This window comes from Lactuca virosa, chromosome 8, assembly GCF_052849685.1.
Source record: "Lactuca virosa cultivar CGN04683 chromosome 8, Lactuca_virosa_CGN04683_v6, whole genome shotgun sequence".
In the NCBI taxonomy this organism is placed as follows: Eukaryota; Viridiplantae; Streptophyta; class Magnoliopsida; order Asterales; family Asteraceae; genus Lactuca; species Lactuca virosa.
In genome coordinates, this window is record NC_136433.1 from 139,377,848 (window position 1) to 139,393,512 (window position 15,665).

A 15,665-nucleotide genomic window follows, 5' to 3' on the forward strand; every position below is an offset into this window, starting at 1 on the left:
ATGCATGCTATCTAAGGAAAGGTGTATGATTTTGATAAAGTTTTATCAAAGCATCTCGTATCAGAAATCTGAACTTTGGTAAGAAAGTCAATAAAGTATTGATTTCTAAAAGTCCAGCTGATTTCTGAGTACATGTCAAAGCTAGTGGGAGCATAAGTGTTATGCTAATAATCATCATGTTAGTGGGAGAATGATAATTATTGTTAGTGTTGCAAGTTAGCAATGTTAATTATAGAAAACAAAAGTTTCAATTCGTGAGGCTGCAGGGATTGAAAAAGTTGTTTTGCTATAATTAAGGGAGAGGATATACTTCATTTCAGTTCTAAAGGCTTAGATTGAGACCTTAATCATCTTTAGTCAAGAATATATATATGAATTTCATGTTGGATTGGTTCAACTTAAGGAAATTCTATATATTGCGTTCTCAAAATTCGATTATGATTACGGCATCCCTCTTCATAGTCAAATTTTGAAAACATGGCAAATAAAAATATTGTAGCAAAAGACTGGTCTAGAATCATGTCTTTATGTGAGACATCATGAATCGTGTACCATTTGCTTTGGGTATAGGATCGATTGCATGTGCTATAATATTTGTCATTTCTAAGTTTTTCCAAATGCCCAGAGGCATTAAGAAGGGAAAAGGTCTAGAATTGGATATGACTAAAATGATTAAGCAATTGTCGAGGACAATCTGAGGTTTACCAAAGATTGGTTGCTCAGGGACAGTTGGAAGTATAGTGCTAATTTTGGAAGGACCATATTGACATATTCTGAAAAGAGGCATCTCTTATTCAGAAGTGATAGTCAAAATGAGAATATGGAGTTGTCTCCATAGGTGGAAGTTATCTGTGTAAGATTAGAAAACTTAATGTAAGAAGCATGTCCAAAGCAATGTACTTTGAATATGAGACTTAGTTTCCATGGAGTTGATCTCCATTGGAATACCTTATAATGACTGTTGACAAGTCTTTGTGACTTTGTACATATTCATTACAGGAGGGTCAGTGCATATAAGTTTAAAATCTAAACAAATTTCGATAAATGATAGGAATTTGAAATTCTCACATTTTTCGATAAGGATTTGGGAGTGTGAAATTAGAATCATTGAAATTATGTTCCATTGGTTTATTTCACAAAGTAAGGATCATAGACAAACATAGAGTGCATACTTGGTGTATGGCAAAGCTATTGTTTAAGAAAAACATAGTGTACATGCTTGGAGCATGGGACAACTAGTGTTTTTATTTCAAGTATAAAGTTGATAAAACCGAAACAATGAATAATGAGTAATCAGTATGGTGATAAATAAAAGTGTTTATTTATATTCATAGGGTTTGATACCATATTTGATTCATTTATTCTTGTGTTTCACTTTGCATGTTTTGACTTCCAGAATAACTAAGTCGCTCTTCCTGAATGATTAAGTTATTCAAACCATCCACAGTCGGTCATATGTTGGAAGTAGATATGAATCAAGACTGTCATGGGTTGGTTTGTAGAGGTCCAAGTTGGTGGACAAAGTGGTGCTACAACACTCATGAGTGCTCATAAGTTCTGAGTATTGGATTCAACCCGCGCTCATTTGAATCACTGCATGGATTTTATCACGAGTGATCATGAGACGATAATATCTTATATTATTCAAACCTAGAGATATGAGTTGTTACTATGAGTTGGTTATACATTGATTGCATGAAAACGCATTTGGTAACTCGATGTTATAAAACGTGCCTTTGTGTATGATTCAACAAGTAGTAGAACAAGCCATATGAGTCGAAGTTTATCCATTACTTTTACCTTCGGGATAAAAGCGATATATGTGGCCCCTCGATGATTTAGCGATGACACATGTGAGTGCTTGGCCAATCCAGGACTGATTTGATTTGTTCAATCAGTCAGTCATCATAAATCAAAAATCAGGAAACAACAAATGGACAGAGAGAATGATTATAATCCATGTCTCAGTCCATATGATATCTAGAATGGAGGAATATATGATCCCTTATCTAATGGACAAGTCATTGACAAGGTCAGAGTTCGACAGTGGCTTTAAGAGCTACGATTGCCAGTTAGGTTTTGAAGTCATACTCAATAATAGTTTTAGACTTATCCAAGTGGGAGACTGTTGGATTAATGTCTAAGTCCATAACTATATTTGGTATGTACTTGACCCGACCCGGCATGGTCCATTTGGGTTGCACTTCATCGGCACAATTTATATGGATAGTCTTTTGAGAATAGTATATTTATGATTTATATTAATATATTATAAGTTCTAATATATTAATATGGAATCATATTATTTAATTAGTATTGATCAAGAATTAATTTAGAATTAATTAAGTGATCAAAAAGAACTAATTAAATATGGACTCTTATATATATGGAATGGGCCAAGTTCATTTAGGTTGGGCTAAGCTTTCATGGATGGTCCATGGAGCTTTTAACCCATGGATCCTATGTAAATGAAAGGTCATGGGTATTAGGGTTTACATGGATGTAACCCTAATCCTCCATAATATATAAAGGGGTCCTTGGCTCACAAAATTGGCACAAGTGTGTGAAAATAAGAGTGGGCCGATTTTAGTGTGCATACATATTCTCTCAAGTTCTTCCAAGGTGTTTTGGTGATTTGTGATTCCATTTGAGGCTTCCACACTATTGGGGCTAAGCTCTTAAAGCTTAAAGACATCAAGCTACATCAAAAGGTATGTCATCTAACTAGAACTTTGTAGTATAGGTGCTTCATAATATGCTAGTTAGGATGAAACCTTGGAATAGTTAATATTTGCATGTATAATAGAGAAAACATAGATCCAAGGTTTATAGGGTTGCATGTACACCATAGGAGTGTTAGAATGCTCAAAACCCAACACATAAGGGGTCAGAAGACCATGAAATCCCCATGTGAAATTAACTGAATCATCAAATAAAAATTATGATGCAATAATTTATATTAAAACATATCATTATTACCTCTGAATGCAGCACATTGACCATAAACTCCTTGCATGAAGTCATGGACCATTTGAATGATTGTTGTTATTGGTAACTCATGCCTGTTTGTCATTATCCAATTGACGACATCGGGAATGTCAATGAATTTCACATTGAAACGTACTTTAGGGAAAAATGCCCGTACCCGTTTTGCAATGGCAATATTGTCAAGCCACTGAAGATCATTCCCATTCACCTCATTTTGTAAGGTGTTCAAAATCCCATAAAAATTAGACAGATTATACGTTTTACATGTCTTCCAAAACAACTACTCCACAACTGTATTGTTTCCGGTGGAAGCCTGTATTTTCTCAGCTATATTTTTACAACAATAACCATGATATTAATCAGGATAGACTCTCTGTACTGCGAAGTCTAAAGAGTCAGACATATGGCTTATGAAACCAACTTCCATACTGTCACCTAAACATTCTTTTAGCCTCCTCATGAACCATACAAATGACTCGTCACAGTTTATGGTTCCCAAAGCAACTGCTATAAGTAGGGGTTCATGATTTCCATCTAAAGCAACCACAATGTACATGGATGTTATGTAAGTCCCAATTAGATGTATGTGAAAAATGAATATGATTGGTATCATAGATGTGAGAAACGTACAAATCTGCAAGAAAATATAAGAATAGTAGCCAGTTAACAACTTCAAATAACAAAAAATTTAGTATAAAGGATTACATACCACGCATCCCAATGCCACAAAACGAAATTGGAAACGATCGTACATATCTTTCTAAATGCGCGTGAAGGTGTTAGGATTGCTTATTTGCAGATTATGAAAGAAAATCGGTAGGTTGGAGAAACTTTTTTTAACACCTCATTGAAGGAACTCATTTTCACAACTTTCCACAACTTCTCAAAATTAAAAGGCTTGTCCAATTTAAATGAAATCTATATCCATTATTCTGCAGAACTATTTACGAATCCGCAGAGCTGTTTGTCAGTCCGCAGAGCTATTTGCAAGTCTGCAGAGCTTGTTGTCAGTCTGCATAGTTGTTTGTCAATCCGCAGAGCTGTTTGTCATTCCACAGAGCTGTTTGTCAGTCCGCAGACATGTTTGTTAATCCGCAAAGTCGTTTATCTTATTTAAGTCATCATTCATTCTTCAATAAACTCATACCTTTATTCTGAAATGGCCTCTAATATACCAACTTCTTCAAATGCAGTGACATCAGCCGATGCTCCACGTCCATGGACGAAAATAGAGGTGATGGTCCTAACACGATGTTGGATGAACGTTAAAGAGGGTGTAACACCAATAGCTCTGCCTCATTGCCTTGTAGGTGATGAATGGCACCACATAACATGTTTGTTCAACCATGATATGGGAGAAGGACAACACCACCTTAAAGAAGATGTTGTTACTAAGTGGATGGAATTAAAGGAAAAAGTCACATGGTTCAATCGATGGTATAATTATATTAAAAATATGCCACGTTTTTACGAAGACGATGAAGAACTTTTACAAGTTGTTAAAGAGCATTACATGATGGAGCGTGATGGAAGTGAGTTCGAATATGATGATGTTTGGACTATAGTGAAAAAACCCAGTATTTCATGTAGACGGAAATATTTTATGCGTAATGTTTGCTACTTCTTTATCTTATTATTTGTAAGGGTTGTCTTATCTGTTTCCATGTATTTGTAGTGTTTGTAGTTTCTCGAATAAAGTGTTTGTATCTGTTTCCATGTATTACGCAGACGATGAAAACAACGTAATAAAAACCAATTACATAAAAATAACCTTATACAAAGCAATAGATATAAATAACCTTAAAATAACCAAATACATCTAAATAACCTAATAAAAAGCAACTACATCAAAATAATGTACTACAAAAACATTAAAAGTACGGGAGATCTTTTATAAGATTCCAAGGGGCTTCATACCTGAATTCCGACCCATCGCCAATGAATTTGTATTCCTCTTTCGCTGCCTCCAAGATCACTTCCTTGTTTTCATTGAGCCGTTCATCATCAATTTTGTTATAAAGATCGTTGAATAACTAAATTTTTGTTTTTACTTCATACCATTTAGTTGTGACAGCAACGATGTTACGATAGTTTCTTGCAGCGGTTTGAGGATCAACGTTGTAGGTATAAGTTAAACAGGTCCAAAACTTGGATCATTCACACCGATGCTCTCGTACACAGTAATATACGCACCTGTTAGACGTACGATCTTATCAGCTCTCCGTGGTCTGGAACCCATTGTGAGTGAAAATTTGATGGTGTCCAGAAAAATGAATGAAAGAAAGGGTGAAAATTAGATGAAATCATACGCATACTAAAGTGAATTTATAGTAAAATATTGGTACTGCGGATCGAATACTATTTGATATAGAGTAGACAAAACAGTACTGCGGAATTAACAGTACTTTGTTGCTGAGTCGATGAAATATTAATGCAAATCGAACCAGTGCTGCGGAATTAACAGTACTTTGCTGGGAATTAAAAGTACTTTGTAGGAATACTAGTTTTTTTTGTCTTATACAAACTTCATAATAAACACATTTGGTGATAAACATCATTCATTCAAATCGAACCACGGAAAGTATGTTTTGTCTTGCGCCCCTTGGTTTTCTGTCTTGCGTCCCTTGGTTTTCTGTTGCTTGAGTCCCTACGTTTTCTGTCTCATGCGTCCATTGGATTTCTGCCTCCTACTTCCATTGGTTTTCTGTCACTTGCGTCCCTTCGTCTTCTCTCGCTTTTGTCCCACTTGCTGAAGCCCCACTACGTTTTCTACTTTTATTTTGCTTCTTTGGGATAATTTCCTTACACGTCCTTGCATTGTGTGTTGTACTATGGCATCTACTACATCTTCTTATTTTCGGTTCCTCGCCTTGTGAGGGGATACGGTTGGTGTTTTTCGGGCTACTCGCTTGACGTATTTCCATTATTGGAGGGTTAACAACCATAAGGTCATTAGGAACCTCCCAATCACCATGGTCTGGTAGGGGGTAAACAGTCTCCTCGTACGTTCTTCGATACGTTTCAATTTTATAAGCATCTATAGCCATATGCCCATAGTTTTCATTTTTCAAATGCGTTAAAACCATTATCACATGACCACAAGGCAAAACCAGTTAGTTGCCAATAATTGCAAGAACAAGTCTTTTGCCTCAAGTCAACTATGCCACCACTTTTGATGTCATGGACTTGATAAGTTGCATTATCAACACCAGATACCGACCATCCTATTATCCCGTCTTTATTTTTTTTAACCATAGCTTCGGCCCATTTCGTAAGTATTGTTGTACTTGTTTCTGTTAAAACAATGATATATAATTATATATGACTTTTATCGTTCAATTTGACAAAATTTTTGTCATACCTGCAACCAGCCGACGTTGATAAAACTATTTTTACATAAGCGCGCAGAAGAACTCAAGAAGTGGTAATATAGGCAACTTCCTAGCACTTTTTGATACAACATTCATGGAATTTGCACTGTTTGAGGTCAAATAATCGTACCTCATGGTAGGGTAATGCGATCTAGTCCATTTATCACGTGGAATTTGACTAAGGTATGCGGCTACATCTGGTCTACAGTACAAAGTCTCCCCCAATACTTTTTAGACTCAGTGGTCTTGTAAGCTCTTACAAGCTTCCAAAACAAAATTGTTGTTTTTTTTATTTTTTTCCAAAGGTGTGCACTATGTTTCCTATTAGATGAAAACCACACAAACCATGTTGAGCATTTGGGAAATCATTTTGAATACTTACAGCAATTGATGTAGCCCTATCCGTTACTAACGTGAGACCTTCCAAATCACCAATGCATTCATGTAGTTTTTCAAGGAACCATGTTCAAGAATACGTTGTCTCTTTTGGGAAAATTCCATACCCAATAGGCAATATCTGATTGTTTCCATCCATGGAAACTGCATGCAATATGGTGCCTTTGTATTTTCCCTTCAGATGGGCACCATCCATAATAATAACTTTTCTACAAAACCGTCTGAAAGCACGTATCTGCAACAATTATGTAACAAGCATGAATATATTAACAATTTGTTTTGTTTATAAACACTATATATTTACAAACTTTAAAATTTAATTTATGTATTTACCGCGCAACCAATAACGAAAAAACAATACTCGAAGCGATCCTCCAAATCAGTTTGTATGTACGTCACAGTCCCAGGATTATGTTTCTTCAAGTTGTGAAAATAAACTGGAAGTTTGGAGAAATTTTCTTCGGGGGTCCCCATCATCAATCCCATAGCAAACTCTCTAGCATGCCACGCTTGTGAATAATTCAAATTAATTTCCAGTAACGCATTCATATCTCTAATAATATTTTTAGGCCTCCAAACTCTCAAACTACCTTGACCCATAATGTCATGTATTATGGTTCCCACAACTTCACTAGTTGCTTGCCTATGATTTGGGTGTATAAGTAATGAATAACATGTGTGCTCCTCATTAAAAGTCTTAATTTCAAACATTTTTGTTCCTTTAATGACAGCAACATATAAACGCCAATGACAGTTTTCTTGCAAACAAACTACCTCGTATCAAGATTTGCTTGATTTTTGAACCTTAATTTGAAACTTTTCTTTAACCGCTTTGAATTTAACAAAAGCTGTTAGGTCTTTTTGGTGTTATAGGTTTGATTCACAAATATTTTATCATTCGGACCTAAACTATGAAATGGTCCAGGTTCAAAAATAGGTTCTGGACAATCAGGAATAGAAGGAATACAATACCAAGGATTAAAAGCAATTTTCCGTTACGTGTACTCATCTTCCGACCAATCTTCATTTGATTTTTCATCACATAATTGATCATCAAAATTAGGTACTTCTCCAAACTCAAATAAATTTTGATGTTCTAATTCTGTCATGCGCAAATTTGGTTCGTTGTCATCATCTGATACAACGTTATCGTTATCTGATACAAACTTATCAGTAACTGAAACTTTCTTTTCCTAACCCACTCCAACATCATTTCCTCGTCCCCTGGACCGGTTTCCACCGGATTTTCTATCTCCAATACCTCTAATACTTTTTGCTCCAATAAACTGACTTTTCACCACTGGTGGCTGTTCTTCAACTTCTTCATCTCCCACCGATAAATACAAATGCACTTTCTGCTTTGTTTCAGAAATTACATGTTTCAGGTGATCTACATCTGATTTATCTGCAAGCTCCATGACATACCCGAACTCTAGGTGTTTAAAAGACAAAGATATATTACTATTGAACACACCAGCCATATTTCTAACCATTTGTAATATCATTAGATGGTCAAAGTTAGGAGGAAGATTTAAACCATAGTTTTTCACATTATTTCTAACGTAAACCTCATTTCCATTAACTGACTGCCAACACCCTCCCGTACAGAGAATAATAAAACTCATTTTTACAAAACACTCTCCACAAAGACAAAGAAAAAACGACTTCTACTGAGTAAACCCTTCAGAAAATTGAAAAAGACTCGTTTTTGGTGATTAAAAATGATATAAAATGATACTAACTTAACAAAAATTGAAATATATTTGAAATCAGCTCAATTATGGCTTAAATCTACCATATCTGCAGACCGTTAACCGAATCCGCAGAGAATTAACCAAATCTGTAGAGAGGGCTCTGCGGATTAGCCAACTACCAGTTCCTCTGAGCAATAATGAAATCCACAGAGCCAATACATGATCCGCAGAGACGCTTCTACGGATCCTTAATATCCACGAATTTTTTTTTCGTTTATGGACTCCACCTAAGATCTGCAAGATCTGCAGAACTGTTCACGATCCTCAGAGGGTATAGTGGATCCGCAGAGCTCTCTCTACGGATCTTGTGGTCATTATATAAAACCTTGATTTTTATGGTTATTTTCTTAAAACACCCCCCATTTTATGGTTATTTGACGAAATTTCTCAACTTCTGAATGTCTATAAATTGTTTTATTACAGGAACTAATCTTGTATTTTGTGATGATTTACCCATGTGGTGGATGCTGTTAATTTTCATATGTCGGGCATTTTTACCCCTTGTATAGGCAGTGTTATAAAACTCGCCGAGTTGGCCGATTACTCTCTACTCGGCCATTTACCGAGGCGAGTCACAAAATCCGAGTACTCCCCGATCGACCCCTGAAGTGAGCAGTATTGTAAAACTCGGCAACTTGGTGATTAATATGTATAATATACTTAATGATTTATTATTTAACACACACATATGTAACTATTACTATGTATATATCTTAAGTTTACAATAATTATTCACGAAGTGAGATCATTGTGTGTTTTTCAATTTTTGTGTACTCGCATGTATCTAATTTTGTTATATATTTCAATCAACTTATGATTTTGACATATATAATTTTCCTAAAAATATTTCTACATGAATTCCCGTATCCGAGTACTCCCCGAGTACTCCCAACTACTCGCTACTCGGTAGTCGGATGAACAGGTACCGAGTAGCAATTTCTACAACCTTGTGTATAGGTGACGAAAAGGTATAGGTTACGAAGTAACAATTTGTATGATAGAACACAATACTTGTGATCATAAGGATATTACTGTCACGATTTAATTTATTATGTATGACTAAAAGTAAACAATAGTCACGATTTAATTTATTATGAAGTTTGTCAAAAAACTGATTAAAAAAACTACAAAAATTGCTATCATGTAGTGACGGTTTTTAGCTTAACATTGGTTTTTAATGTGTTATAGTCATCACAATTAAATGACAACATAACTTATCAACAATGACGCGACATTTCCTTTCTTATTTAATGACAAAAAAACGACATAAAATGTCTATAGTAACGGGTTTTTGCAGGGGTGTTCAAAAATATCCGCATCCGAAAATCTGAAATTCCGAATTGAAATTATCTGAAATTTCGGATATCCATTATTTCAGATTCGGATACGGATAACGGATTTATGAATTTTCGGATATTTCGGATATCCGCTATCCGAAAATTATTTTTTTATTAATATTCTTAATTTATTTATTATAAGAAAATGGTATTACAAAGACTTTCTTAGTGACTTATGGTTTGTGTGTTATGGGTTTTTTACTTTTTTTATGTATATCTTTAGTAGATGAATACGTATTATGTTTGTTTGACTGTGAAACTGTTTTTCTTGGCAAATGAATGTTGGGTTATTATTATTTAATTATTGGAATGATTAATTGTTGTTTAAAATAAAGCAAACAATGATGCGTTATAGATGAGAGTTTGATATTTGAATGTCTTTTATGTCTCTCACATTGTGAAGTTTTTTTACATAATAAATGGATTTTGGTAAAACATTTTTATACGATAATATTTAACAGTCAATTACCGGAATATATTTGGTTTTAAAAACAAATACAACAAAGTAATAGTTTGATCTTGATTTTGCATTTAACTAGCATTAGTGTACGAGAGTTTGTTGCTTTTAGCTGTTTAAAAGTTAAATTTTCGATTGTAAATTTAGTTTGTTGCATTATTAGTGTTAAATACATTTTATAAGAAAATAATTTTTTCGGATATCCGGTTTCGGTATCCGAATCCGTATCCGGAATTTCGGATACGGATACTGGATACGGATATTGATATTAACTATCCGAAATTTTCGGATATCCGGTTTTGAATACCCCTATTTTTTGCATTGCCAAAACCCATTTTGTATAAAATCTAGAGAGATGCTTAAGAAAATTTATAAATTTTATTGGGTTTTTAATAAAAAAAATAATAATAACAATTTTTTGGGGGGTTTTTAATAGCAATGTTTGATAAACTTTAGTAGTAATACTAGTTGGTAATTTATAAAAAGGGAAAACGAACTAAAAGGGTAGTATAATTCTTGTAAGTGGTCAGCCCAAGAACTCACCTTGAGCTGACTTGGGTCAGCCCAACCGTTTTGGGTTAAATGACCCAATTAATAGCCTAAATGTTTGTAGGCCCATGTATGTTTGTTTATATGCTAATTTCAGCTGGAAAAACTGATAGACCGTAAGTCTTGTAATAGCGGATAAAAAGTGAGGTAAATTACTTCTTAACCTAATACAAAGTTTTCTAAAGAATTGCTGTCAAGGTTCTATTTTCTGCATTTGGTTTCTGTTTTTCTGTATTGTTTCGCTGAAGTAACAATTGGTATCAAAGCTTAATATCAAATCCGGGTGGTAGAGCTCAGATTTGAGGTATTTAGGTGGTATTTTGTGTTCTGCACACAAGGTGTTCGATAAAAGTCTTGAGAGAGGTAGATTCTGAAACAAGCGGGTAAATGGCATCTTCGAGCGGAACGGTTAAAGTTGGGAAGTATGAATTAGAGAAGTTCATTGGGAAGAATGATTTTTCTTATTGGAGGATGCAAATGAAAAATCTATTAATCTCACAGAAGTTACACAAGGCTTTGGCGGGTAAGACAAAAAAGCAAAAAGATATGTCCGATGAGGATTGGGATGAGTTAGATCTTGAAGCACGAGCATCGATCATTTTATGCCTTGAAAGGGATGTTGCTTTTTTGGTTGGTAATGAGGAATCGGAAGCTGCGATATGGGAAAAGTTAGAGGCCAATTTCATGACGAAAACTCTAACAAACAGGATCTGTTTGAAGTCCAAATTGTTTACTTGCAAAATGGATGAAGGTTCTTCAATCCGAGAACACATTAGTAAATTTGATAGGTGTATATCAGCTTTAAAAGACATTGATGTGAAGGTAGAAGATGAGGATCAAGCACTTTTACTACTTCTTTCGTTGCCAAAGTCTTATGAGAATCTTGCACAAACATTGATGCGTGTGGGTGACAGCTTCACGATAGATGAGACTAGAACGTCAATTCTAGCAGATGATCTTCGAAATATTGCAACCGGTGACATGGCTGATGCTAGTGGTAACAAAGACCAGGCACAAGGATTGTTTGCAAGAGGTAGAAGTAATGAGAGAGGAAAAGGCAAGGGAGGAAAGTCTAGATCTAAATGTAGACCTCTTGCAGAAAGGCGGTGTTTTAAATGTGGCGATCTTGGACATTTCAAAGCAAGTTGTCCTACTAAGAGAGTAGGATGGAACAAAGAAAAGAAAAAAAACTATGAAGGAAATGTTGGATAAGGTGTCTAAGTCCATAACTATTTCTGGTATGTACTTGACCCGACCCGACATGGTCCATTTGGGTTGCATGGCACCATGCAATTGGATAAACTAAAATGAGAGAAATAACACTTATGGTTTATTAATATATTATAAGTTCTAATATATTAATAATATTATTTAATTAGTTTGATCAAGAATTAATTTAGAATTAATTAAGTGATCAAAAGATAACTAATTAAATATATGGGTAGATTATGTAAATCTTCCATATCTTATATAGTGGGCTAAGAGGCTCCATGGATTATCAAGTTGGGTTCCACCCATAGGATGCTCCATGGATGCTCCATGGAGTTAACCCATGGATCATGAAATGAAGAGTCATGTTACATTAGGGTTTACCTAATGCAACACACTATATAAACAAAGGTGTTTTCCCCAAAATCGGCGACACTAAGAAACAAGAGGGCTAGAGCCGATTTTGCAAGTGTAAGATTCTCTCAAAGTTTACTCCTTTGCATTTGGTGTTGTGTGAAGCATTTGAGGCATCACAGTTGGGGTGCTAGGCTCACAAGGTTTCAAGGATCATAATCAACAACAAGGTAAGTTATTCTATCTTTCATTCAAGTTAAAAATGTTCCCCATGTATGCTAGATAGGAATATAACCTTGGAATTCAACTTTGCATGATAATTAGACAAATATAGATCCAAGGTTATTAGGGTTGCATGTACACTTAGGAAGTGTTAGAATGCTCAAAACCCATCAGTGGTATCAGAGCCTAGGTTTGTTTGTTGTTTTTTTGTGCAAGTTACTCATCGAGTCTGTTCTTGCACTCGACGAGTAGAGGCTGCAGTTTTCAGAATTTCGACATTTGTTGCTGGAAATGGACTAGAAACATTACCAGCAAGATGTGAAGGATGGGAAAGTTAAACCCAACCATACAGGTATTTACACTATCTTATCTAATAACTCACCCCATTCTAACTCTTGGGTCCTTGATACCGGTTGTGGTATTCATATCTGTTCTGATTTGCAGGGACTAAGAAGAAGTGAGAATGTGGAGCATGGAAGAATAAACTTAATCATGGGGAATAGGAAAGCTTTACCTGTCACCAAGATTGGAGTTTATACTTTATCGCTAAGTAATGGGTTTAGTTTAGATTTGAATAAATGTTGTTATTCGCCAGAAATGGCAAGAAATATTATTTCCTTTCATGCATTGTATAAACAAGGTTTCACCTTTTCATTTGATAATGAAGTTGGTTCGATTAATGCTTTCTTTAATAATGTTCTTTATTTAAAGCATTACCTTGTGATGGTGTGTATGAAACTGTATCTGTGGTTGATAACTTAGGAAATAATGTATTGTGTATTGATTCTGTTAATGATAATAACTTGGATAAAGCATCATTATGGCATTGTCGTCTTGGACATATAAGCAAGAAATGCATAGGCCAACTCCAAAAGGATGGAGTATTGGAGTCATTTGACCTAAAGTCAGATGATAGTTGCGAATCATGCTTACTTGGAAAAATGACAAAGTCACCCTTCACAGGTTCTTGTGAGAGGGGTGAAGGTTTGTTGGATCTTATACACACGGATGTGTGTGGGCCCTTCAAACATGCCACAAGGGATGCTAATCGTTATTATTTGACTTTTACTGATGATTACAGTAGATATGGATATGTCTACTTAATCAAGCATAAGTCAGAGACTTTTGACAGGTTTAAAGAGTTTAAACAGGAAGTCGAGAATCAATTGGGCAGGAACATTAAGATGCTTCGATCCGATCGAGGTGGTGAGTATCTTAGTTCAGAGTTCCTCGACTATCTTAGGGAATGTGGGATTGTCTCACAATTGACACCTCCCAGGACACCGCAGTTGAATGGTGTAGCTGAGAGGCGTAATCGAACCTTGTTGTATATGGTTCGTTCCATGATGAGTCGAGCTTCGCTACCAATCTCATTTTGGGGGTATTCCTTAGAGACTGCCGCCCATATCCTTAATCTAGTTCCCACAAAGAAAGTTGCCAAAACTCCTCATGAGATGTGGACTGGTAAAGTACCCAAACTAGACCACATTAAGATTTGGGGTTGCGAGGCTTTCGTGAGACGCGAGACTCATGATAATCTCGAACCTCGAAGTGAGAGGTGTATTTTCATTGGCTACCCACAGAAATCCTTTGGTTACCTCTTCTACAGACCTAGTGAGAATGTGGTCTTTGTAGCTAGGAGGGCTTTCTTTCGAGAGAGAGAGTTCATAAGCCAAGGAGACAGTGGGAGGCAAGTTGACCTTGAAGAAATTCAAGAGTCAAGTGGTGAAGGAACTTCAAACCCTAGCACTCAACTTGAGGAGGAAACTCCTGTTGAGCCAATTGACAAGTCTGTACCTCTGAGGCGTTCCACAAGGGTTAGGAATGCACCTGAGCATTACTATGGATTCCATATTACTGCGGAAGGTGATACACTTATCAGTGATGAGACACTGATAGGTCTAGATGAACCTAACAGTTACGCGGAAGCCATGGCAGGCCCTGAGCCAGCCAAGTGGAAAGAGGCAATGGACATCGAGATACAGTCCATGTATGACAATCAAGTTTGGAACTTGGTTGAGAATGTACCAGGTCGTAAGACTATAGGGTGCAAATGGATCTTCAAGAAGAAGACCGACATGGATGGTAATGTACACACTTATAAGGCACGACTGGTTGCAAAGGGTTTCTCACAAACTCCGGGAGTTGATTATGATGAGACCTTTTCTCCAGTGGCCAAGATTAAGTCTATTAGGGTTCTATTAGCCATAGCTGCATTTCATGACTATGAAATATGGCAAATGGATTTCAAAACCGCTTTCCTTAATGGAAAGTTGGCTGAGGATGTTTACATGAGTCAGCCAGAGGGTTTTGTCAATACAGAGTACCCTAATAGAGTGTGTAAGCTTGAGAAATCCATTTATGGGTTAAAGCAAGCACCTCGCAGATGGAATCTTTGCTTTGATGAGAAAGTCAAAGAATTTGGCTTTTCTAGGAGTGAAGATGAATCTTGTGTATATGTCAAGGCTAGTGGGAGTATAGTTAGCTTTTTGGTATTGTATGTGGATGACATACTACTCATAGGAAATGACATCCCAACTCTGCAGGAAGTTAAGTCCTGGCTTGGGAAGTGTTTCTCTATGAAGGACCTAGGAGAAGCTGCCTATATTCTAGGGATAAGGATCTTGAGAGACCGGAGTAAAAGACTAATTGGACTTAGTCAGAGTACCTACTTGGATAAGGTGCTGAAGAGATTCGGCATGCAGGACTCCAAGAAAGGAGAGTTACCCATCCAGAGTAACGCCAGATTGAGTAAGACACAAAGCCCTAGTACTGAGGCTGTGATAGCAGAAATGAGTCGAATACCTTATGCTTCGGCTGTAGGATCGATCATGTATGCTATGACGTGACCTCGACCTGATGTAGCCTTTGCTTTGAGCATGGTTAGCAGGTATCAGGGGAACCCTGGCAAGGCACACTGGACTGCGGTAAAGAATATCCTCAAGTACCTACGGAGGACTAAGGACTGGGTCCTTACCCTCGGTGGGAGTGAAGACTTGAGAGTTGTAGGGTATAGTGATGCTAGCTT

The 15,665-nt window shown here is 36.2% G+C and overlaps 1 protein-coding gene across 1 annotated transcript; it reads right to left on the reverse strand.

The window, feature by feature from the left end:
* Positions 1–6,825: 6,825 nt before the first annotated feature.
* LOC145130886 (uncharacterized) lies at positions 6,826–7,304 on the reverse strand. The gene is made up of 2 exons (XM_079065640.1): positions 7,089–7,304; positions 6,826–6,990 (listed from the first exon to the last, which is right to left on the reverse strand). Exons 1-2 carry the CDS (start codon positions 7,302–7,304, stop codon positions 6,826–6,828), a joined length of 381 nt encoding a protein of 126 aa, XP_078921766.1.
* Positions 7,305–15,665: the final 8,361 nt, after the last annotated feature.

Coding starts and splice junctions, on each gene's coding strand:
- LOC145130886 (XM_079065640.1), bottom strand. CDS start 7,304: ATGAATGCGTTACTGGAAATTAATTTGAATTATTCACAAGCGTGGCAT. Junction 6,991..7,088: donor TTTTCGTTATTGGTTGCGCG/GTAAATACATAA, acceptor TAATTGTTGCAG/ATACGTGCTTTCAGACGGTT.